The sequence below is a fragment of the Neodiprion pinetum genome, chromosome 1 (assembly GCF_021155775.2).
Source record: "Neodiprion pinetum isolate iyNeoPine1 chromosome 1, iyNeoPine1.2, whole genome shotgun sequence".
NCBI lineage: Eukaryota > Metazoa > Arthropoda > Insecta > Hymenoptera > Diprionidae > Neodiprion > Neodiprion pinetum.
The window spans coordinates 5,678,172-5,701,594 of NC_060232.1; the positions used below are offsets into that span (position 1 = coordinate 5,678,172).

The 23,423-nt window shown below is 35.8% G+C and overlaps 3 protein-coding genes and 1 long non-coding RNA gene across 9 annotated transcripts; 2 read left to right on the forward strand and 2 right to left on the reverse strand.

The window, feature by feature from the left end:
• Positions 1–221: 221 nt before the first annotated feature.
• Positions 222–1,831, reverse strand: LOC124220211 (uncharacterized). Its single transcript, XR_006883534.1, has 3 exons — positions 1,672–1,831; positions 721–817; positions 222–277 (listed from the first exon to the last, which is right to left on the reverse strand). It is a non-coding gene; the product is annotated as an uncharacterized lncRNA (long non-coding RNA).
• A 375-nt stretch (positions 1,832–2,206) lies between these two features.
• On the forward strand, positions 2,207–4,376 carry mRpS31 (mitochondrial ribosomal protein S31). The gene is made up of 7 exons (XM_046609179.2): positions 2,207–2,365; positions 2,603–2,795; positions 2,889–2,997; positions 3,074–3,203; positions 3,295–3,465; positions 3,564–3,787; positions 4,018–4,376. Exons 1-7 carry the CDS (start codon positions 2,340–2,342, stop codon positions 4,287–4,289), a joined length of 1,125 nt encoding a protein of 374 aa, XP_046465135.1. The 5' UTR covers positions 2,207–2,339; the 3' UTR covers positions 4,290–4,376.
• Positions 4,301–8,779, reverse strand: Pbp95 (proximal sequence element A Pbp95). The gene has a single exon (XM_046609178.2). It carries the CDS (start codon positions 7,942–7,944, stop codon positions 5,104–5,106), a length of 2,841 nt encoding a protein of 946 aa, XP_046465134.1. The 5' UTR covers positions 7,945–8,779; the 3' UTR covers positions 4,301–5,103.
• On the forward strand, positions 7,991–23,058 carry Nak (Numb-associated kinase). Of its 6 annotated transcripts, none has more exons than XM_046609174.2 (13): positions 7,991–8,591; positions 9,845–9,960; positions 10,284–10,417; positions 10,617–10,728; positions 10,833–11,036; positions 11,163–11,266; positions 11,343–11,475; positions 11,579–12,173; positions 12,382–12,748; positions 13,029–13,158; positions 13,517–13,769; positions 14,027–14,074; positions 19,845–23,058. In XM_046609174.2, the coding sequence occupies exons 1-13, from the start codon at positions 8,465–8,467 to the stop codon at positions 21,812–21,814; spliced, it is 4,293 nt and encodes a 1,430-aa protein (XP_046465130.1). In that variant the 5' UTR covers positions 7,991–8,464; the 3' UTR covers positions 21,815–23,058. The 6 variants fall into 6 exon arrangements, with proteins under 6 accessions (XP_046465130.1, XP_046465129.1, XP_046465131.1 ...); XM_046609173.2 differs by having other exon boundaries at positions 7,992–8,591; positions 13,029–13,167; positions 14,030–14,074; XM_046609172.2 differs by having other exon boundaries at positions 7,993–8,591; positions 13,029–13,167.
• Positions 23,059–23,423: the final 365 nt, after the last annotated feature.

Sequence of the window (23,423 nt, forward strand, 5' to 3'; positions counted from 1 at the left end):
AATTACAAAGATGACACAATTCATTATCGATCTTTCCTAAACCACAATTTTCATATCAGATCGTTCAGGTTGATTTTGGCAACGGGCCAAAATTCCAAGAATATTTATTTTGCATGAAAGTGATTATAAAAAAAGGATTTGACAGTATAACTAGTATGAAACGTTACCACCATGCCACATGGTACAGAGATCAATAGGCTCAAAACTAGGAACTTGATTTCATGCAACTTACCAATACCATCACCAAGTCCTGAATTCACTTAAATGTGAATTATCACTGAAAAGAGAATAGACAAATTAGTATAAAGTAAATTGTGGCACCATGTATCTGAATACTTTATATGTGTTGAATCGAAAATGTAATGTTAAAAAATACTGACTTCATGCAAAAACAAATTTACAGGTTTTTGCATTTGATTTGTAATGGTTTCATAAGGTTGAAGTTAGTAACGTTATAGCAATGCAGCACATAATAGAAAAATTGTTAATTCTCAACTTCAGATTTGTCTGAATTTCGGTAAATGGTGGTAAAGTGATATATTATATTCGTGTTATAAACACTCAACTCCTTCAAATTTATATAAAATTACAAAAGAGGTAAGCTATTTATGAATGTTTCGTTACATCAACGGTATTAGAATCATCCTCGCACGTGTTCCACGACTGACAGAAATGGATGCATCGATCCCCTGTCTTCCATTTAAAAAATATATTTCTCACCTTGTTATCATGACCATACAATCCAAAAGCATTCTTCTTAATATGTATCCAGGAATGAGCAAAATGTACGTCGAAGTCACACGCACTTACACTTACACTGCAAAAAGAATGGAACAAGATTTATAATTGCCCAATGTTTAGAATACAACTTGATTACAGAATGGCAATTGTTATTGATGATAAAACCGCATGATAATGAGAAATTATCTCGTTTTTCATACCTATTTTTACATAACCTGATCGATGCAGCTTCTGAATCGGTGACAATGTTACTAATCAACCAAGTCAGGTTTTATCGAGATCTTTATTTGAACACAATCAATGATGTTACCGATTAAGACTGTAATTATGCCTGGCACAACTATTTCACGTATAGGCTAGATCGACAAGACATAAAACCATAGCTGTAATATTTTTCCATAAAAAAATCGTTACTTCACACCTTTAGCAATGTCCGAAATTTAGTAATCCGTGATAAACAAAACATACTCTTATTTTGAAAAGTCAACTCCTTCAAAACCATTCTAAAATTGCGGAATAATGATTGTTTCGCTGATGTTTCGATACATTAACGTTACTAAATGCCGCGATCGTTGATTGTTTCCTTCACACACAAGGAAACGAGCCGCATCAACGAAAAATTCTCAATCACACACTTCGATTCTTTCACACTGCCAACTTCACTACGTACTTGGTTCAGAATCGCGGTTAGAATATGTAAAAACATCGAAGACAATGGTACAGTCCGTACAATAAGCGTCCCAACGAGATAGACATTCCGTTCACACAAGGGTACAGGTTTTGACAAATCGAGACACAGCCTACTAACGCAATTGCTAATTTACGTGCCAAAAGACCTTGTAAACTTGAACTTGGATGCGTAGCTGAACAAATTTATATAAGGTCTAACGTTGAGTGATAACAGAAATCACGACGTGCATTAATGCATACCTTTGATGTATGCAGGCTATTCTGCTTGCAGTAACATGTTTTTGTGAAGTCAACCATCTTTGCCTCACTTCGAACGTATCTTTGGTGAAAATTAGAAACTCGGTCAAATTGTTACTCACGCACTGAATCGCGACTCAACTAACACAACTATTCACCACGTGGTTCTCCACGCGGCGACCAAACGACAATGATGCAGGATGCCGCTAGCAACAAGTTTCTACACATCTTATTCTAGCGGGCATGCGTACACAGCACAGACTGTTTTTTTTTTTATGCGTAAATTTGAATCTTACGGACGCTTTATAATTTTGCGCCGATTATTTAAAAGGTCTAACTGGGTACTACTGTACGAATAAAGTCTGAAGCTAGAAACATGGTAAAAAAAAAACACCAATTTGTTTGTCGATGTAACATTTTTTATATTTGCAACGTAAGAAAGATCAGAGTAAAATTCTGATTGTGTCGATACTATAAATCGCATTGTGATCGTTACAGTGTGTTATTCGTACATTCAAGTACCGCTAGATGCTGCTCGCTACCGTTTCGGGAATGCAAAAACGTCGTCTGCTGATTACCATCGGCTTAGATTTTAATATAAATTGCCTCACGCCTATGTTTGTGATTAATTGCAGCACATAAATAGACAGTAGTACGATACAAAAAATAAAATGATAACTTTACGCATTTTGACAAGGTAAATAAATGACAATTTACTTAATTATTCGTAAAAAAAAATGCAACTGAAGCTGCAGCTTTTCTGACCTAACCACAAATGTTAACCTACCAATAAAAGTTTTTCAATGATCTTACCGTTGGGGCTGCATTTGCTGTACTGATCTTGAATAAATAAATATCCGGCATACAGGATGGTATTCAATCTCAATTCCGTATGGCTGATATAAAAAATCATTTACTCGGAACTGTTTTTCAGAAATATAACACCCCAAATAGCAACGTCAACGCAGCATTTGCATTCGTCAAAAGTATTATTTAGTGCCGATTCTTCTGATTCTGATTCATCGGATGATGAGAAAAATAAAAGAAAAATTGTGGCATCGAATAGTGTTGCAAAGAAAGAGCCACGTGTTGATCGGTTGAATGCATTATTACAAACGATGACAATGGTAAATCAAACAGATTTCCTTGAAATTACCAATCAGATTAAAATGAAATCATTTCCATTCCTTACACGATATTTATTATACTTTTTTTTGCAGAATGCGAAGACGCCATCCAAAGTTGATATTGCAGTAAAACCGAAAAAAATAAGCAATGCCAGATCCCAACTGTCAAAGAAAAATGAGAAAACAGTTGTCAATCTATTTGGTAAGTGAAAAAGCTATGAGAACAAGGCAAAAGCGTATCTACTAAAAATCATGCCTGATAGAAAATTTCTTCATAGAAAAGAAATTGACCGGCGCAGCCAAAGATGTAGCAGCAACTTTTGGAGGGGATACAAGCAAAACTGAATCAGAGTTGTTGAAAAAAATCTTGACTCCAAGTAAAAGTTCTGAAGAACCCATGGATTTGAGGTTTGCCTTTAAGTTAATTTTACTAAACATATTGATAATACATGCAACGTGTATACACACAAAATAATACTGTATGATTGTTTACCTGCAGTAAACTGGTGAAAGGAATGAACATAGATCGCAGAAAACCCCAAGAATATCAATCAAACAGCCGGGCAGACCAGGTTCATGACATAATACAAAAAACTAAACAAAATGCTCCGATCCAACAACAGATGAGTAGGCCCAAATTCAGCGGAAAAAGTCGTAAAAAAATACACATGTCTGTCCAATTCAATTGTATACTCTAAAATACCTGTTCAATGCAATTAAATTCAAAAAGTGTAGAATGAAATTTCTAACACTTTTCCTGATTTTTAGTAATGCAAGAGTTACCGTTGATTCGGGAAACCCATTGGGTATTTTCGAAGTGGATCCTGAAGCTGTGGTCGATCCTAACATACCCACTCTTCAGACTTGGGACCATCTAGAGAAGCGGGATCTAAAGCTCTTAGTCACTCATCCTCCTATTCATTTTATTGACCAAATGATTCAGTGGACCGAACAGGGAAAACTCTGGCGATTCCCTATTGATAATGAACAAGGTATTTTTACATGTTATGCGTAATTTCGCACGTTTTTTTTTTATCGAACAAAACTAGATTAGATTAAATTTTATAGTATAATTAGTATGTTCGACTGTTGCCATCTCTCACTCGTTTCCTTACGGGTCAATGAAATTTAATTTTGCTGAAATAAGCTAATTTCTCTCCATTGGAGAATAATATTATAATTCGTGTACCTGACATAAATTTGAATTTTTCTATTTTATTAGATCTAACCATCGATCAAGAGGAACACTTTTCCGATCACGTCTTCCTGGAACCGTATTTAGAAGGCTGGTGCCCAAGAAAAGGACCCATTAGACACTTTATGGAATTAGTATGTGTTGGGCTATCTAAAAATGCATTTATGACTGCTCAAGAGAAAAAAGACCACATTATGTGGTTCAAAGAGTACTTTGACAAGAAACGGGATCTCCTGACGGAATTGGGAGCTTATGGTACAGAGAAAAGCAGTGAAGAATTAAAACAAGTCGAAGCATAAACAGTTGTATTTTATAAAGTTTCACCCATCAAATATATTATGTAACTATGATGTAGTACGCAAATAAAATTCTTCAAGAAAGGAAAATTCTTTCTTGCTTATCCGCGAACACATGTAACTCGTCTATGGTACTGAGAGTAGTAATATCGACAAGAAATTGTATTGTGTTTTCAAGGACATCATAGGGGCGTCATACAGCTTGAGTGTTTCCGACATATTGTAGAAAATATATTTTTATTTAAAACACAAATAACAGCAGACACTGCAGCTTCTTTTAGTATTATATTATGACGGTTTTGAGATTATAAAATATTTTTGGATTGTTCAATTACTGTAATTCTCATAAATATAGTAAACATGAGACAAAATGATTACATTGTAGAAATATAGAAAAAGGTATTAAACGGTATTTTCGTAATGGATATACATATTAGCTATATACTTTAGCTGCAAGTGCAATCGAAATTGCGAAGTTTTTTAGTATATAAATATGATGAATATCATCACAGATACGATACGTGATAAACATAGAAATGACGTTAACCCCTGCACCTACAATGTCATGGGAGACGTGCTACGTCGATCGGGCCAAACATGAGAATCACGAGTGAGAGCCGTGATATTTACACATATGACCGACCTTGCTGTTGATTATAGGCTCACGCAATCGGAACTTAAATCGTAGGTTAAGAGGTTAATACAATTGGAGTAAACTTTAGGACATAAGGTTGTGCAGTGTCATTTAACAAGTCTGAACCATAAAGGGAGAATACATTGTACATATACAATGTAGATAGCTGATTTTTTATGAAATTCATGTCTCAGAAATTTCTTCAACATTGAGTTTTGCAAACTTTGCTTTTCTTTTTGTTTCCGATCCCCCACATTCCTTACTGCCTTTTCTTCTTCTTTGACAATTGTTCCCAACACTGTCCAAATCTTTTTCTCTCATATCGTGTAATACAGGTGGTGCTACTTCGGACAATTCTATAGGAAATTTAAAAAGCTTAGCTAAACGTTCCTCAAATAATTCCAAGGCTTGTCGACCCTCTGTTGTCATCCTATAATCTTCAAGTTCATCATATTCGTCTTCCACCAAATTATCTGCCTCAAGAATGTGTTTTGATAATAATATTCCACGAAACCCTAGTAAAGTTGTGTAATTTGGAGGTATCAGCATTTCTGGCCAATACTTGGTGAGTTTCCTTCTGGTAATTTTCGAAGATGACTCATTTATACCTGGCATACTGTGCTCTGTTTCACTTGTATCTGGATTGGAAACGATACCTGATGTACTTGGGGCGTTCATATCAATAATTTCACTTGCACTATTTAACTTCCCACTATTTGGTAGGGAAATGAATTTTATCGGCAATAGTTTACCGGATCGTTCAGGTATCTCCTTTGAAAACACAGTATCTGTCGGAAAGTTTTCGGTTTTGCCGATAAATTTCTTGGCCATCTTCTCAAATGCAAGTTCGCTTTGCAAACCGCCCATTTGCGATATGACTAGCTCAGGTGTTTTGAAGTTTTTATCTAGTTCAACAGTGGTTGGCTCGTTCGTAGGATCGTAATTTATTCCGGTAACTGTTCCTTTTTTAATTCGTGAGATAATTTTCTTACCATCAAATGGAAACGGTGGTATAAAACGATCTTCACACTCTGTCACCATAGATGATCCAAACATCTTTTGCCTGGTATATTCAACCAATTTTTGTTGCATGTCAGACGCCAGGGTTTCATCCCTTGAATACTTTACTAAGGAAGTCAGCAGCTGCTTATCTTTTTCCGTCAACTGTGGTTCCTGGTCGAAATCATCAGGAATATCAAGATCAGCATTCAGCAGTTGCAACATAACGTGAAGCCTCGGAGTTTTATAGTTGAGCTCCTCGGCAGTATAAAATTTGCTGTTTCTTCCAGGTTTCGAAGTGGTTCGATACATTCCTTTGAAGTAATCCTGAAGCTCTATATCAATATCAGATAGATTACTTCTCTTTCCATCGTTTCCATTCTTTTCATACGGAGTTCTCAAACACCTACTTATTTCTTGAAGCCTTTCTTCACCAGTCATCGTTGAATCTTCGATGCAAACTTCTTCAGACTTTTGTCCCCACCTGGGTATGGATCTGAGGGACAAGCCCCGACTCAGATATCGGAGTATCGACGTATGACGATGTCTAACTTGGACTCTAGACTTGTTGGAGAATTCTTTGGAAATAGCGGACCAATTGTTGCCAAATTTTTCAACGAGATCTACCAGTTTGGTATCATCTTGTAAAGTCCACTCATTTTTTTTCTCATGCAGAAGTGTTCTATAGTGATCGTTCAACTGCGCCGTAGTTCTGTGAGGCAGCAGAGAAACCGAAATTTTTGTAAAATTAGCCCCAAACTTGTTAACACCTGCAAGTAGGAGCTTGTCCTCTTCTTCGGTGAATCTACCCTTTTTCAAATTAGGAGCAAGACTGTAATTCCAGCGCATGTATATCTGCTGCTTTCGTCTCTGTCCCATAAGCTTAGCGACCTCTCCCCATGGAATAAAATTCCCAGTCCTCAATCCATTTACAGCGTCAATAAGTTTCTGGTCTTCTTCTTTTGACCAAAAACTGTTCCTGTTCAACATGTTGTTTCTAAAATTGGTATTGAATCTAATAAAACATTGATATCCTGTACGGTTTGTGCCCAATTTTTCAGCCACTAGGTCCCAGTTTTGAAAGTTGTAATTCTCAGCCAACTTTTTTAGATCCATATCCTCAGCCTTCTTCCATTTACTCTTGTTGATGTCAGGATGTAGGAAAACGTTCCACATTGCTCTGCACTCGCTGGCGGAATGTCTTTCATTGAAATCGGTCACTGCTATTTTCAACCAGTCAAATTCCCTCGATCCTATCGGACCAACCAAGTTCTTGAAGGTCTGAGCTATCTGCTCCGGTATTCTCTTAGCCGTCAGCTTAAATTCCAGGTTCAGAGGATCCTCTGCATAGCTCAAGTGTTGCCCGTTATTAGGTTGTTGTTTTCTTGCTACTTGTTGGGCAATCATCTTAGCCTCGCAAAAAATAGCCTCCCATAGCGTGTTCCGATCTTTCAGAGTCCATCGCAAAGGGCACGGAAGTTCAATGATCTGTAGCTCACCACGATTGGCTTTCAACTTAGCGTCCTGGTTCTTGGGTGCGGGAAAATGACGCTTGTCTTTGAAATATGGGATCCCGCTAATGGTTAATAGCGTTCTAGAAAATGGGTTGGAATTTATCTTTTGAAGTTTTTCATCTATTAGCACTTGTTTACGCTGACACTCTTTGAGCAGGAGGCGAAGCTTTCTTTGAGCATTCACCAAGAGATTTATTATTTTTCTATTTAGATTCAACGCAGCCTCGGGACTCGAAAGATCCAAACTGCTATTGATATTCTCGTTCCATTCGTTATCACTTTCTTCGCCATCGACAAGTGGGTCGACAGTGCAGCAGTCCTGAATCGTGCTCGACGGGGATAGAGGATTGTTCGCTTGAGACGTCGACGGCTCGCATTGACTGTGTTCTGTTCTAAATGGATCTTCGGAAACCAACTCCTTTTTCAAACCGTGCGATTGTTTTTTCGTAAGAACTTCTTGGAGAGCTTTTATGTCGTCGAGTATTACATCCTCGTCCTCTAAATCACTCATTTTCCTGTTCGTAGGTTAACAACAAGGGACGAATCCAATCAGCGGCGTTGTGATATTATCAGTAATTTGACGCTAATTCGTTGGTAAGGTTAAAACCGACGGTAAGAGAAGTTTACGTTTGGGAAAGACTTGTATGTTTGCGGTGTTTGGTATTTCAAGACTTGACGTTAGACCGGAACTCAGGGACATATGTTTCCGGTGTATTAGCCTCACTTCAGTTGCTGCAGCGTGACTTTTTGCCGCGCATGCGCAACTAACGCTGTCTTAAAATGTCGGCTGGGTGAAATACGTTGAATGTTATCATGATAAAATTGATTTTCGTTGGTTAAGTTTACGCGCAATTTCCACGCGGATTGCCGGTCGAGGACGCAAATATAGTTGGAATAAAATAAGGAGTAACTCCGCCGGCCAAGACTCGTCTATAAATCGTAAAACACTGTGTGAGGAGGCCTTATGTCAAGCCAGTCTAATATTGGGTGGATAGCCGAAGAAGTAGCGCAGACGACAACGACGTGCCAAAATGAAGAAACTCTTCTCAAAAATCGAAACAAAGATTGACAACACAGCCAAGGAGCCAAACAGCTATGTCGGCAAAGTATTTGTCGTCGGCCGTCACACCGTCACAGTCGAAGATGTCCTCGCTGAAGGTGCGTAACCCGCGACGTGTAATATCTCGTCCCTCATCCTCGATCGTTTCCCGTCTTGGAATCTCTACTATCGCTGTATGTCGCTATGTTTATTACAATTCCACGGCCCTTTCATTTCTTCGGGCAACAAACACCATTTTCAATATTTTCAACGATTCCGAGCATTCGTACGTACTCCCCATTTATATCCAACTCCCTTAATGGAATCTAATTCGTTTCCGTTTCCAGCCTCGTACGTAATTCGTTTTATTGTTTTTGCAACGCGAATTATTCTCGTCGATTCACTTGTGCAAACACAACGTGGGGTTGGTTTGAAAAACAGAAGGCTCGAAAGAAACCTGAGGAAGGTGCGTAGTTGTTTGTATCGTGCATTTCAGTCAGCCGCAACGATCATTCTTGGCCATTCTAACCAGCATTACCTGGTGCTATGGCCTTTTAATCTCATGTCTCAATCTTATCTACCGGGACTACAAGTTTATCGCAAGACAAGCACCGTTACCGTGATAGATTACCGAGTGTTATTAAACTTTTATGATTGCAGGGATGTTCTCCTAATCTTTCCAGATTTGAATAAAAGCCGTTCACTTCTTCTCTCAAGTTTCTTTATTTTCCTTTCATTACAAATTTCTCACTAATCCAACAAACCACTCCCACAACTCGGTACGCAATACTTATGATTCATTTATTGCTAAACTGGGAATAAAAATGACTGGCGAAAAAACTTTCTTTATTCAATCGCATTGAATCAGTATCATTTTCAGATGATACATTACAGCGCTGCTAAAAATCACATACCAAAAACCCCTCACATCATACGCAACATGCAAATAAAAATTTAAACATTCATCTGCCAAGGTTAAAAATATTAACTCGAGCAAAGCGCTAATATAAAACAATTGGTGATTTACATTAATCAGACTGAATTATTCGATGTACTTATTGAACTGTATCAAAATGACACTGGCATATAATCTAGACTTTCCTGAATTAAAACAGCTCAGTTTCAGACTATAGACATGATACAGCTCTATCGTCATATCAAGTTGACATGTGTTAATCTTACATATTTATTATTATGATACTGACAGAGAGCATGATATGACACAATAAAAAAGGGATCAGAAAAATTTGAAGCTGGATACTTAATTACTCGATTTACTAATAATAAATTTTAGATGTGTTGGAAAAAGCAATTTTCACCTCACTATTGAAAATAATAATTAGATATATTTAAATTACATCCCTAATTCCAGGTGGCTTTGCTGTGGTATTCTTGGTCAAAGCATCGGGTGGGCGTTATGCGCTCAAACGCATGTATGTCAATGATGAACATGATCTCAACGTATGCAAAAGAGAGATACAAATTGCTGTAAGTATTTGAAAATCGCAAACTCGTTTCAAAATTTTGCTACAAACAAGTGCGAATTTTGTAGCAAAAATTTTATACGATGAGATTATGCCCTTTTGATACTCTCGAATATGTAAACCCAGGACATGGGAATATAATTAAGAGTAATTGCTTGTTCTACAAAGGCTCGCTTCCTTGCCAGGTTGTGTAAACACTTGTGATAACTTGTCATATGCCTGTATAGTTACACAAACAGTAAAGTGAAAATATTGAACATGGCCGCTCGGCCAAAGACAATTACATTATCGTTGCTGTACAATATAGCATACCAATTCAATTTTCAGAGCAATCTCAGCGGTCATAAAAATATTATAGGATATGTGGATAGCAGCATCACTCACACTGGAGGTGGGGTTCATGAACTCCTCCTTTTAATGCCATATTGCAAATCTCATGTTCTTCAAATGATGAATAACAGGTCAGTTATACGTGGATAATGTTTGTGATTAACATTTTAGTTTTACTTTTACTGATACATTCAATTTTCGGAGCAGACAAAAGATATTTATTAGATATTCAATTGTACAAACTAGCAATGTCCATCTATAGTAATCTCACACATACCTCTGTTCGTTTCAAATTTAAAAACAACAACGTTTATCCTTTAAATCATGCAGGCTACAAACTGGATTCAGCGAAACTGAAGTCTTGCAGATATTTTGTGACGTGTGCGAAGCTGTCTCGCGTTTGCACCATTGCCAGACGCCTATTTTACACAGAGACCTTAAGGTAGGTCAGTCTTAGAAAAAAAAAAAAAAAACTTGTATCCAATTTTTATTTCTTTTACGTGTTGATATTGCTAGTTTCAATGGTGATGTTCTTATCTGTCACAGGTAGAAAATATTTTGCTAGCAGATTCTGGTCATTACGTACTATGTGATTTTGGATCTGCAACTGGAAAAGTATTGAATCCAAGTGTTCAAGGTGCTTCTATAATAGAAGAAGAAATTAAAAAGTATACAACTCTTAGTTATAGAGCTCCAGAAATGGTTGATATGTACTGCGGCAAGACCATCACAACAAAAGCAGATATTTGGGTAATTTCTGATGGTTATATTTTTGAATTACCATGTGAATTACATGTCAATGCAGGTTGAGAAGCTGTAGAAATCCAAATTTTGTTCGTCATTCCCTCTTTTCTAAAGAATTTAATTCTATTACAGGCTCTAGGATGTCTGTTATATAAATTATGCTTTTTCTCGTTACCTTTTGGCGAGAGTACGCTTGCTATTCAATCAGGAAACTTTACCATACCAGAAAGTTCGAGGTAAACTTTTGGCTTATCTTGAATATTTTATTTTAGTAGCATGACTGGTTATATTAACTTTTTTCTCAATTTACAGATATAGCAAAGCACTTCATTGCTTAATTCGATACATGTTAGAACCCGATCCTGATCTGAGACCAGATATATACCAAGTTTCGGTAGTTGCTTTCCAGTTACAAGGCAAGGACTGTCCAATACAAAACCTTCACGTAAGTATTTTTTACTGTTCAATTGAGTGGTCCTAGCAATTGGCAGATTATAATGACTCAGATTCAAAAGATTATTGGAAGTTGTATTTTTGTATACTTACAGAAAGCTCCAACCCCGGTAATAGAGTCTCTACCCTGTCCTCTTCTGGAATCTGAAGCTATCAAGCGTTCTTCGGTAAAAATTCAAAAGCTTACACAAGTTACGATGGTTGAAGGGACATCGGTCGCACCGAGACAAAGGCCGAAAGGTCAGAGTGCAGCGGCTGGTCCCATAAGTTTAAGTGGTCAAATCATAGGTCAGATATCGGGGCAGGGCAATCAATTACAATCCCAAACTACGCTTGGGAATTCAATTCCCTATACTTCTGTTAGTCAACAGATCCCGCCCATTAATACTCCACAAGCTTATCTTGGACAAAGCGTTCAAACAAACCCGCAACAGCCCTTACAGCTGTCTGCACAATCATCCTTTGTTCAGGTCAGTCCTCACATCTCATCCCCGAACCAAGCCATCCCCTTTGGCCAATCCCAGGCCCCCTCGCCGTTTGGCCAATCTCAGAGTCCGATGATTAGCCATTCTCCTCTCCCTCATCAATCCCCGGTTACTATTCAGGAAAAGAACCCGTATTATTTCGATTCAAGAACGACTGCCTCAGCTGTTAAAGAGGAAAATTTGGATGCCTTATTTCCCTCGTCTGGTGAGTTAATTCTCAAATAATATAAAATCATCAATATCTTAGATACAAATTATTTTATTTCGCTAGCAATCCTTACTATTGTCAAATGTCACTATATATATACAGAAAATGTCAAGAAACTGTATTAAAAATTTTTACGTTGCTTATATTTGAATCAGCGAATTTTATATGCCCTGATAACCTGTTTCATCACTACAATCTGGCTCAGGTTACCCAGATCCGTTTAAAGATGACACTTGTGTGATGATGGCACCTGCAAAAATCCCACCGCCTGTTGCTCCTAAGCCAGGTACAGTCAAAATTGGGGCACCTTTGGTACCTCCAAAATTAACGACTCCCACCAATATTGGCCCACCAAAACTAACAACACCGACACAGCTGCCATCGAAATTACTCACGGCAACGACATCTACTAAGATACCATCCGCAGTCCCACCGCCAGTCTTGCCAAAGCCTGTTCCGAAAATGGAGAGTCTAAGTCAAAGCATCAGCTCAGCTGGAACCCCGCCAGATAGTCCTACGCTAACATCATCTAGACATCGAAGGAATGTCAGTGATACTAGCGCGTTCAACAAGTAAGCTCTCTTCTTTGCAATCTATTTCTTTAATACACATGAATATTCATTATACAAATGTGATCCATAATTTATATACAGCTATTCCATCACTCTGAGTTACGTGCATATTTGCAGTCTGTTTCACAATTTTATTTTATACTTTTTTCAAAACAAAAACTTGTAGATTGAAATTCCAATCTGGTGGAAATTGCTATCATTGATGTGGAAGGTATTGTTTCTCGAACCGCCTCAGTTAAATTAAATAATTAAATTACAGTGGCTATTTCAATGTTTACAGAGTATTTGCAAATGAAACTTCTCAGTTTCTAGCACCGTACGAAGCCTCTGTTAAACCCCGATCCGGAGGCTCTACACCTCCCGATGTGTCAATGGATACAAAACCAGGCATAGGCATTAGTGCCTCTCACGTACGTATTGTAAGTACCTATTGCACACCTTTATTTTTTAGTTCACTTATTACTAATTCCTTCGAAACTAAAATACCTCTCTTCACTTCTATGAAATAATCATAGGTGTTTTGACCTTATACATTACGATCATTTGTATTTAATTGTAAACAGTCGAGCTTGTGAAATTCATGTAACATTTATTTTGGCTTACTGTTGAGTACTTTAATTTTCAATTTCTGCACTGCACACACATTACTGTTGTATATATATGTGTACAATAAGTAAGAATTTGATGCTAGCGATTGTTTTTCGTCATCTGTAATACAATCGCACACGCCTTACTTACATTTATTCAGATAGTTGTTCTTTTTCTCAGGGTGAACTTTCAAGCACAACTACCAGCACAGATGGTAGATCCTTAAGTGCTGATGTAGCTGCATGGAATCCTTTTGAAGATACGCAACCGTTCAATCAACTTACTGAAGATCATATTTTTGGGGCTGAATTTGATAAAATTAGAAGAGGTAGCAATAGTAGCATCAGTGGTGTGAAGAGCCGTGAAAGCTTAGTTATGACCTATTCAGAGTTGCCTGAAGACCCCTTCGAATCTGCTCCATTTAGCTTACCCAGTGAGTATCGACTTTCCTAATTATAGTGCTAAGGTTTTTCAATAAAATTTTTCTGGAAATGTGTTAGTTTTAGCTTGATATCAGTATTTTTACTTATGGAATGGTATTTTTTTCCGTTACGTATAAAATTTAACACTATTCTATCCAGTAGGCACATAACTTACACATCTCTCTGATAGATGATAATATTTATTGTAAATTGTAGATTGTATCTATTATGTTTAAATTTGTTGCCTTGACTTCATCATTTATTTCAGCAGGGAAGAAAAATAAGCATGGAGCTAAAGCAGCAGCTGTTGCAGGAGGTAATGCATGAAACTTTTAAATTACTATCCTTTTTGCTTATCTAGACTTCTTTAAAGGACGAACAATAATACTTTGCGTGCATTGATCGTGAATGCAGTATAGGCACGAGCTATCTTGATTTTATTACATAAATTTACAGATGACCGGTAGAAGAGCAGAGACTATCAAATGATCAATAGATTATTCAAAACATTCTTCTATAAATGTTATTAGTTCCATAAAGTCCCGGTAACGAACAGTTTCGTTCAATCCAACGTACTAATTAATAATAATACCTAGTTATATTTCCCATTCTGAAGTATTATCCAAAGTCAAAGCAAGCACGTTTTATTTGAATTATTTTTTATTGCTACTATAATTACTAAATTTGATGTGGTAATCACAAAAACTTGTTCTTAATTATTTAATAGCCATCGTAAAAATCGGCAAATAATGTTCGGTATTTGTCCAGAAAAAGCAAGTACATTTTGTTAGAAATGCAGCATCGCTATATCTTTTCTAGAACTGACGTTATAAATTTTTATGGTGGTACTGTGTTCTGTGATTCGAAATATTTCACACTATGAAACCCTCATTCCAGTGATCTCGTTGGCTGTATATTGTGAAATTGTCTTTTTGATTGAGTTTGGTTACTCGTATCGAGTTTCTTAACCAAGATAACGATTTTTGGTATCTGGAGATAGTGTTATAACATAGCACAGTTTTTTATTACGACTTTTAATACCTCGTTTTCTTGTCACAAGGGTAGAACAGTTGTGAAAGTGATTTCTCTTGACAGTGATTAAATGTTTCCTGGAAGAGTGATTAGCAGAAAAAGGCGTACAAATACTACTATTATTATGATCATTATTATTATTTTTCTATCACAGCAGACTCCCAGTTGCACACCACTCATGAAATTCACTGAAATCCACCAAAGAAACGAAACTAACATATTTTATAGTGATAAAACCCCATTAAAAATGTTGAATGAAAATGGCAAACTATTTTAATGCCTAATATTTGACTGTCAAAATTGTAATATTCTAGTCCGCTGGAGCTTCTAAGTGCAATTTACGTTATTCTGTGTTATGGAGATGCTAAGTGATGTTTTTTTTTTTTTCATATAGATAAAGCCAGTTGTTTCTTTAGGGTAGGCTGGCGATTAATTAAATTAGCATCTATTATCAATTATTGAAATACTAGTCGTGTGATATAACAATATAAAAAATTTGTAGAAGCATCACAGTGACTAGAATTGGTATCAATGCTTTTCTACTAATACCTAAACCATTCTGTATTCCATCAATTATTTCTATATCCTATCCAATTCTGTCTAATTGAATAGAAAATCATACAATTCCTTGTCTTTTTTTTTCTTTTAAAATATACATACTAAACGTTCTTTTCCCGATCGGTGTTAATTGTGCATCGTGGCTTATTGCTTTTCATAAGATAAAAATTGCACTAAGCGAATAATGTAAAACTTGAAATGCCTTTTGATTGAGCTTGAATAATTTGTAAATAATATACTTGACTCATCTAATCATATTATTATCTACAGATACTTACATTTAATTGGCAAAAATATTGGAGCGAGAATCCACCTTTTGAAATGTAATTCAGTATCTTCAATTCAATAACTCATTTGCTATTCATGCGGCACATCATTATAATCAGTTAATTCTTGTAACACTTGATCCGGCAACCGAATGTGTGTAGATATCTTTCATCTTATCTACGTTGAAATTGCAGGCACAAAAAGTTTATATGATTCGGTTTTTCTAGCAATAAAATATTGGCAATCACACAGACTGAATATTTGCGTTTAACGAACGAGAACAATTATACTTATGTGTTGATTAAAATTTATGCAAAACAACTAACAACTGTATTTAAAATTTTTTTTGTTGCAAATATTATTATGTGATACGACTTTGCATAAATTTTATTCCCCATATTTTTGTTCTTATATGCAAGGATGTATTCACTGTGACAAAATCTATATCCTCTGGTAGTTAATCAGATGCTGTATAGCTCAGTCCTTGCTTAGCTGTAATTGCGCTCAATTTTCTTCTACATACATTCAGACGTAATTTTATTACCTTTAATTTAGAATACCGTATTGAAAATGTGTGATCGATTCTTCAATTTAAAAGATGTACACAAATATACATACATATAAGTTTTTTGAATATTCCAGCATATGTCTGTAGTTTTATTATAGGTATGTGATTGCTCTTTATATACATCGAAAATCAACAATTTAAATATAAGATATATATTATTAGCTCGGCTGTCAGATGCACGGTGATTGAGTGGCCATTGTAATATAATTCCTTGTCGTTGGCTGAATTTAGCAACGAATTATTATTTCTAACGTAGCGACAAACAACGCAACGACGCTATTCTGGTAGCCGGTATATATAAACAATACTAATTATAGTAATAGTAATACCATTCTAACATTCGACTTGTAACCTGGATGTAGCACGTATTAAAAAGTTATAATTTCCAGTTTTCCATAGAGTTCTCCTGGTCTTTACGTTGTACTAACAATTTTGACATCATATATCTCAAAGCTCCGAAAATATTTACATTTGCATTCTCGAAATTGGTTTATTAATTTTCGCTTGTCATTGATCGGTTTACCAAAGATAATTGATAAATTACTTTGCCAGTTTTTAAATCTTCTGCCGAGTATGTTACCGAAGGTGTCGTAAATCTTGCATTGCATAAAGTTACTTCACTTCGGCAAAATGTTCTTATCTTTCCCTCTCATTCTTTTTTTGAGGAAGCACGTAATCATCTTCTACACGTAGGCTTAGTTTATACGCTATAAGTCAAGGTTTACGTATACTGAACGATATAACGTGATTCACTAAGAAATATAATGTCACAAATTATTCAATTGAAATATTTTTGCTCTAAACGTGCAAAAACTTGTACAGTAGATAGTTAGCTATGTTGTTGAAAGAAGAGATTTGGATACTGTTGTCATATTACCTGTGATTAAAACCAACGCATCACGTTCACATGGCCTTAGACGGTATGAATAAAGTTATTAAATGTTTGAAAGCTATTTCTAAAGAAAAAGATATACAATTAAATTCAAATTATTGATCTGTTTAATTATATTGTATAATATCTTAACTGAATGCATCGAACTTCTGCTGCAGAACCGCATTTGGTACAAACTCGTTCTTTCTACAACATTTTATATTAGTATACTATACGTATGTATACATATGCTGTAAAGATATATATACGTATAAATATATATGCATACATACGTATACATCTATTCAGATAAGAAATTAGTACTTATGTTATGGAATTGCATACACTTGTATGTATGCTATACATATATGTTGTAATAATTCTGTGTATGGTATGATAATTCGCGATGGTGGCAAGATTATCAATTTTTTGATAATACTTAATTTTTTTTTCTTTCCTCCATTATAACTGTCTAGAATGCATCTGTATTATTTTGCACCTGACAGTAAAAGCGTTCTTTTTGTCTGTTCAAAGTACTATCGAGTATAAGCACAATGAAATATTCCCGTCACCTCTACTAAATACTACAAATTTAATATCAAGGATAGAGTTAAATGCATCATTCCGTTTTGCAGAGCTTTTATTTTTCAATCATGTCAACATACGCTCATTTTAGCTAATCGTTAGGAAGACTTTTGTTTTAATATGTATTTCAATTTTTACTTCAAGACAAACAGTATTTGCCAACTTGACGAATTATCTCCAGTTATTACTACGAATAATAATTAGCAATATTATTTACTCTATATTTATGCAAATGTATGAAGATTGTAGCAAGATGTATTCCACAATCTTGTCGATATACTTCACCATCTCACGAGTAGTTCATTCTTTGACATTTACGTGGTATAGCTGAATGTAGTGGACTCAAGACATTGTCCATTTGCAAAAATAAATCGTTAAACGTCTGTAGTTGAGTAGTTATGAGAAGATTTTGTTCTCTGAGTATTAGTGATAATCTTTATTGAGGTGATTGCCAATTTTTCTGTACCATAAATTTCCCGCACTTCGATATTTTCAATTATTAAATCAAATATAAAATTAATTAATTAGTTTCCGAAGTTGTCTGTGGTTGAGGAAATGCACTGTATACAATAAAGTACACTATAATAATACATCTAAGTATGAACAATGACTAAACTTATAATGAGCTTGGATACGATTATTAATGAAAGATAAAAGCTTGTAATACGTACGCTTACTGTCAAACATTTTTAAGCCATACAAAATTTAATCATACGCCCACTGTCTGGAACGCCCTAATAAGTTTGGGAGACGGGAGTCGGGTGAATTTCAATCATCCAAATTATTTTGTCCGATCAGCCACTTTTGAAATTCATTTTTTATATCGCTTGTCCATCCAAATGTCTGTGATGAAGGTTGACTTTAATTTACTGTAAATATACTGTACACCTTTATTTTAATGCATACCAATACTTTGTTGAGGCAAGGGTGAAGTCGTAATACCCTCGTTACTATTTGCACAAAACTTAACAGTCATTGTAGATGACACTCAACTTTGGACCTTTGCTATTTTTGGTGTACTGCGATATAAAATGCTGCGACAACTAACATGTACATTACGGTATATAGTGTTCCATCTTTCATAATTATTATATTAAAATACAGCTATTCAACAATGTTGATGATCAGAGTTTTCAGGATCTTAGTATTGATTTTTAGTGAAAATCAACAAATTGTATGTTGTTGTGTTACAGTGAGTTATTCACACGTTTTCGTTCTTCTTCATCCTAAAGATCTCAACCTTTGACGACGATCTTATGGACAAAATACTTCTTCTCTATTTGTTATACAAATTATAAAGGAAATCAATAAATTGTTACTTTAAAATTGTAAAAGCATTGGTCAGAAGTATTACTTCTATTTGACAAATACCCTTGATCCTCAAGAATCTGATTAGGACTGTTCCAGACGAGGTGGTGGCACTACTAATATTAGCTGTAAATATATTACTGCTTCATCTTAAAATTGTTGTAATTCAAGAGTATATTTTTTTTCTGCAAATTATCGTTAACTCGCTGTAACAAGCAAGCTAGCCACGCTGCACGCTGCACAAGTACTTCAAGAATATTTTGTCTGCGACAAGCCTAATCAGACTCTACGTCTTTCTACTTTTAAACTTCCTTCCTTAGTACAATATTTTATTCGTGGATATCGGTGCGCTATTTACTGCTATTAAATCTAGAGGAAGCTTCCAGCATATCTATCAATACCCGCAGTTCTTGATCTATAGTTGTAACGAATTGTCCGTAGATTTCCTGTAACGTCCCTGTAAAAAATTGTGACACTTGGATAATAGTTTCTAATTTCACAATTGCACATTTCTTTAATACCATTAGAAGGTATCAAAAATATGTTGAATTGTGTATTACCGTTTTCTCAATAATATCGAACAGCTAGTCACTTTTTATGAATCGAGTATACTTTGTGTTCTTTATATTAATTTTGCTAAATTCAATGCCTGTAGGTAAGTAGTACCAGTTCACTTTAATAATACTACCTGGAATCTTCTACTGATTTCAAATAAAAAATGCAACTTCTCTCTGTCTTGAGTTACGCAATTAAATGATTATCATAACTCACAGAATACAATGCATTACAAGCTCATTCATACTCGTTAAAATTACTAACCCATTTTTGCTAACTGATCAAATATGTATGTTCCCTTAAATCGTACGTCTTTTACAGTTGGAACTTGATATTTTTCAGGAACAGGCGCTGAAGTAGCAGTAAAAGTGCCCATCCCTCATTGGAGTCCGGATACTGAATTGCCTAGGATAGACGACGAAGTGTCCCTGTTGGCAGAATCTAGTCCCGCTTCACCTCCATTTGTTCGTGCTCCCATTGAAGATCGATCAAAGTATGAAAAGTTGGCATTTAATGCTGATGAAATATCCTCGGATAGTGATGAGGAAGATGGTCAGAGACCCGAAGAGAAAGCAAAAAAGAAGAGAAGGAGAGTTAAGGGTGTTTTAAAGCGGAGAAAAAAAGGAGCCCATCAAGATCCAAGCAATCCTCCAGTTGAGTGTGATTCTGATGATTCAATTGGATCGGCTAGTGATTTGAAAGCAATGAACGACGAAGATGGACTGCAGGATCTTGACGATGAACGAGAGAAAGTAGATGAAACAATCTCTGAGAGCGTTAGAACTTGTGGAAGCTCTGCGTACCATGCTGAGTGTGAATCGGTAGCGACGCATGAAGAAGATCACAGAATGCGGAAACCGAAGAAACATCATCGAGAACAACAGCTACCGACAATACAGGCAGACCCAGTTGTTGGGCATCAATATGGAGAGAAACCCTTGTTACTGGACGACGAATTAGATCCAGAAGCAAAACCCGAGCAGTTGCATGGGGATCCATTTGTCGGACATCAGTATGGGTCGAAACCTTTATTATTCAATGAGGACTCTTCATCAGATGATGTCGAAACGTCGCGAACACCTAATAACGGGGCATGGAAAGCCGAAGAAGATGTTTTCGCGTTAGCGCCATTTCCTAGATCAGATAGTTTTAGGAAAAGTAATAGTAGTTACAAAAGTGCCCAAAAGATCATTGAACAATCCAGCAATACAAGTTCTTCTCGTAATTCGAATTTGGTATCACCAATATCAAGCTCACCGATAATTGAAGGAGCTTTAGTCGACTTAGATGAAACGACGCATGAAACATTTGAATACAATCAGCACCCTCCAGCTCCCACAGCTGTTCCCGAGAAAATACAGAGCAATCACGAAAGTTTTGACTTCGCTGTTCCAATACAGTCAGCAGTGGATGAGGTAGAACTAAAGAACAAAGATCTGTTCGGGTCTTCACCATTCAGTAGCGGCAGTTTTACAAATCCGTTCAACAGTTTGACGAATTATACAGTTAGTGATAATTCTACAAATATGACTACAACAACACCTTTGAGGGAACCTCTGTACTCCAACTATATAAACTTTGCTCCGCAACCGTATCATCCGCCCAACGACTATCAAGTATCTCAAGCTGCTATAGTTTCAACTTCGAAATTTAGCACTGTGACTGTGCACTCAGCACCTATAGACAGAAGCTCACCTAAAGATTTATTTGGATCTGTCCCATTCGACGAAGTTGCATCGTTGAGCATAAGCAATCAACAACGACCAACATCTTTACCTTTGTCACACTCACCAACATTTGTTGACGACGCTTTGAGTACAATTTTATCAAATACTGCGGTACCCACTCACTCATCGGGCCGATCAGAAACTGTAGAGCCGACCTATACCATACAACCGGTTTATCATACTTCGAGAATTATAGTTCATCCAATGAACAGTATTCATATGCCTCAATTTCCACCTGAAGTTATGCCTCCGATGTCACCTGATCTGTTAGTTACCGATACATGTCCAAAGTTTAAAAAAGACAAATCAAAATACCACCTCATCCATGAAAACCTTACTGAAACAGCGAACGTTTTACCAGTTAAAACGCCACACAAAACTAAAAGTTCTAGTTCTAAAAAGACACCAAAAACGAAGAAGAATTCTACAAGTACAGCTGGATTTAGTAATATGAGCTTTGAGGATTTCCCAAGTGACGAAAACGAAGAGAGAAGAACAGGGACAAGAGTGGCACCTTTTGAAGTAGTAAGAGAGCCGGAAAAAAGATTTGGCTCTTTGAAGAGGCGGAGTAATCCATTTTCCTAAAAACACAAGTCTGTGCTGAAAGTATCTAACGACAAGTCCATAAACGTACACCAAGGTGAGCAGAGTAAAGCCTGTTCTTTGTACATTTTTTATTTATTGTTTTCTTATACACTTGCCTGGAGATACGCTATTCTTGCGATATTTTCCCTGTCGGCATAACTATTTATTATCTATCTCATAATTACCTCTGAATTACGACTCAGGGGTATCACCGACTTCAATTAATCCAATCTTGAATCTGGGATAAAAATCGCATATTATTCTTTCTTAACAAAGGAGAGTAAATCAAAAGTACACTCAGGCGTTTTGTTATAATGTTATAAGACTTTCCTATGTTCTTCTCCAGTATATAAAGATTATCATAATGATTCAACTGGAAGGTCGTTAAAGACTTCAATAAAACTAAATTAACATACATTCCATAAAACGCTTTCATGTATTAAATCTTCTCAACGCAAATTACGGTTTGAGAATTATATTCTCTGTATAGATCTACATTTTTTTTATGGCTGAATGAACATCCAATGTGACGAAAAGAACCTGTTACTTATTTATTATCACTATGAAATGTGATATTATATCTCCATTAAGAAGATCGATTGAATATGAGCACAGCCTGTTCACTACTGATGTTTATATCCAGACCAATAGTCTTTGAGAATAACTCGAAAAGCACATGTTATTTGTCAAAAATACAGTATGAATTTGTATTCACATACAGGTATCTGATTTTTAAGCTATGTGATCATATATTTTCAATCCAGTACTTTATACTCCAGCTGCAAAATTGTATGATGCTTAGATGAAGCAAATATTTATAGTTTCAACAATCATTCAAATATTATTCAGGAAATGATTTGATAACTGAAGATATACCATAGAGAAGAAAGTATGTTGTAACTACTTGAATATGTAGCAAGGTATAAATATATATGTATAAAAATCAATTAATATAAATAATCTGAAAATAAGCAGCATTAGTAATAAATCTTACTCAGTAGTTGGTAAATATATCCAACGTTGCTAGAACGTTTATACTTTCCAATAAAACAAAAAAATTCATTAAAAAAATATATATAAATAAGTGGAAGAAAAATAATGTATGAGTAGAATGAAGAAAAGAAAAAACCATTTAATATTGTAAAACTAGTTTTTCTTTTCAAGTCAAACCAGGTTGTACTTGGCAGCTTAATACCAAAAAATACAAGGAAAAAAACTACAAAAAAAAAACAAAAAAAAAAACACGCACATGTCTCTATTTTTGCAGTTACACATTTTCACTACATTTATACATTCAAAGGATATTCGAACTGTACTTGTACGATTACCAATGTAATTTGTATGACGTAGAGACTTTTATCATCGATTTACCACATGTATTACAGATGCTAATTTTTTGTGTGTCATAATCGTGCTCCGCGCATTGAATATGCTCTCGTTACTTATAGAAAAACTTCGACGCTGATTATAAATTAAAATCAGTGACATACGAGTTGGCAACTATTATATACTAAAAAAGGCTTATAAACGAAAAAACTATCTGGCAATATACCAATTTGTATTGGTAGGTGTGCAGTTCTCCAGAGGTGCAGCTAGTGCCTCGAAGTGA

Excerpts from the sequence above, each read along its gene's own strand:
- mRpS31 (XM_046609179.2), top strand. The coding sequence starts at position 2,340 with ATGATAACTTTACGCATTTTGACAAG. Across the intron at positions 2,796-2,888 it reads TATTACAAACGATGACAATG|AATGCGAAGACGCCATCCAA; the intron begins GTAAATCAAACA and ends TTTTTTTTGCAG. Across the intron at positions 3,466-3,563 it reads AGTCGTAAAAAAATACACAT|TAATGCAAGAGTTACCGTTG; the intron begins GTCTGTCCAATT and ends CCTGATTTTTAG.
- Pbp95 (XM_046609178.2), bottom strand. The coding sequence starts at position 7,944 with ATGAGTGATTTAGAGGACGAGGATGTAATACTCGACGACATAAAAGCT.
- Nak (XM_046609172.2), top strand. The coding sequence starts at position 8,465 with ATGAAGAAACTCTTCTCAAAAATCGAAACAAAGATTGACAACACAGCC. Across the intron at positions 10,418-10,616 it reads CTTCAAATGATGAATAACAG|GCTACAAACTGGATTCAGCG; the intron begins GTCAGTTATACG and ends TAAATCATGCAG. Across the intron at positions 13,770-14,026 it reads TGCTCCATTTAGCTTACCCA|CAGGGAAGAAAAATAAGCAT; the intron begins GTGAGTATCGAC and ends CATTTATTTCAG.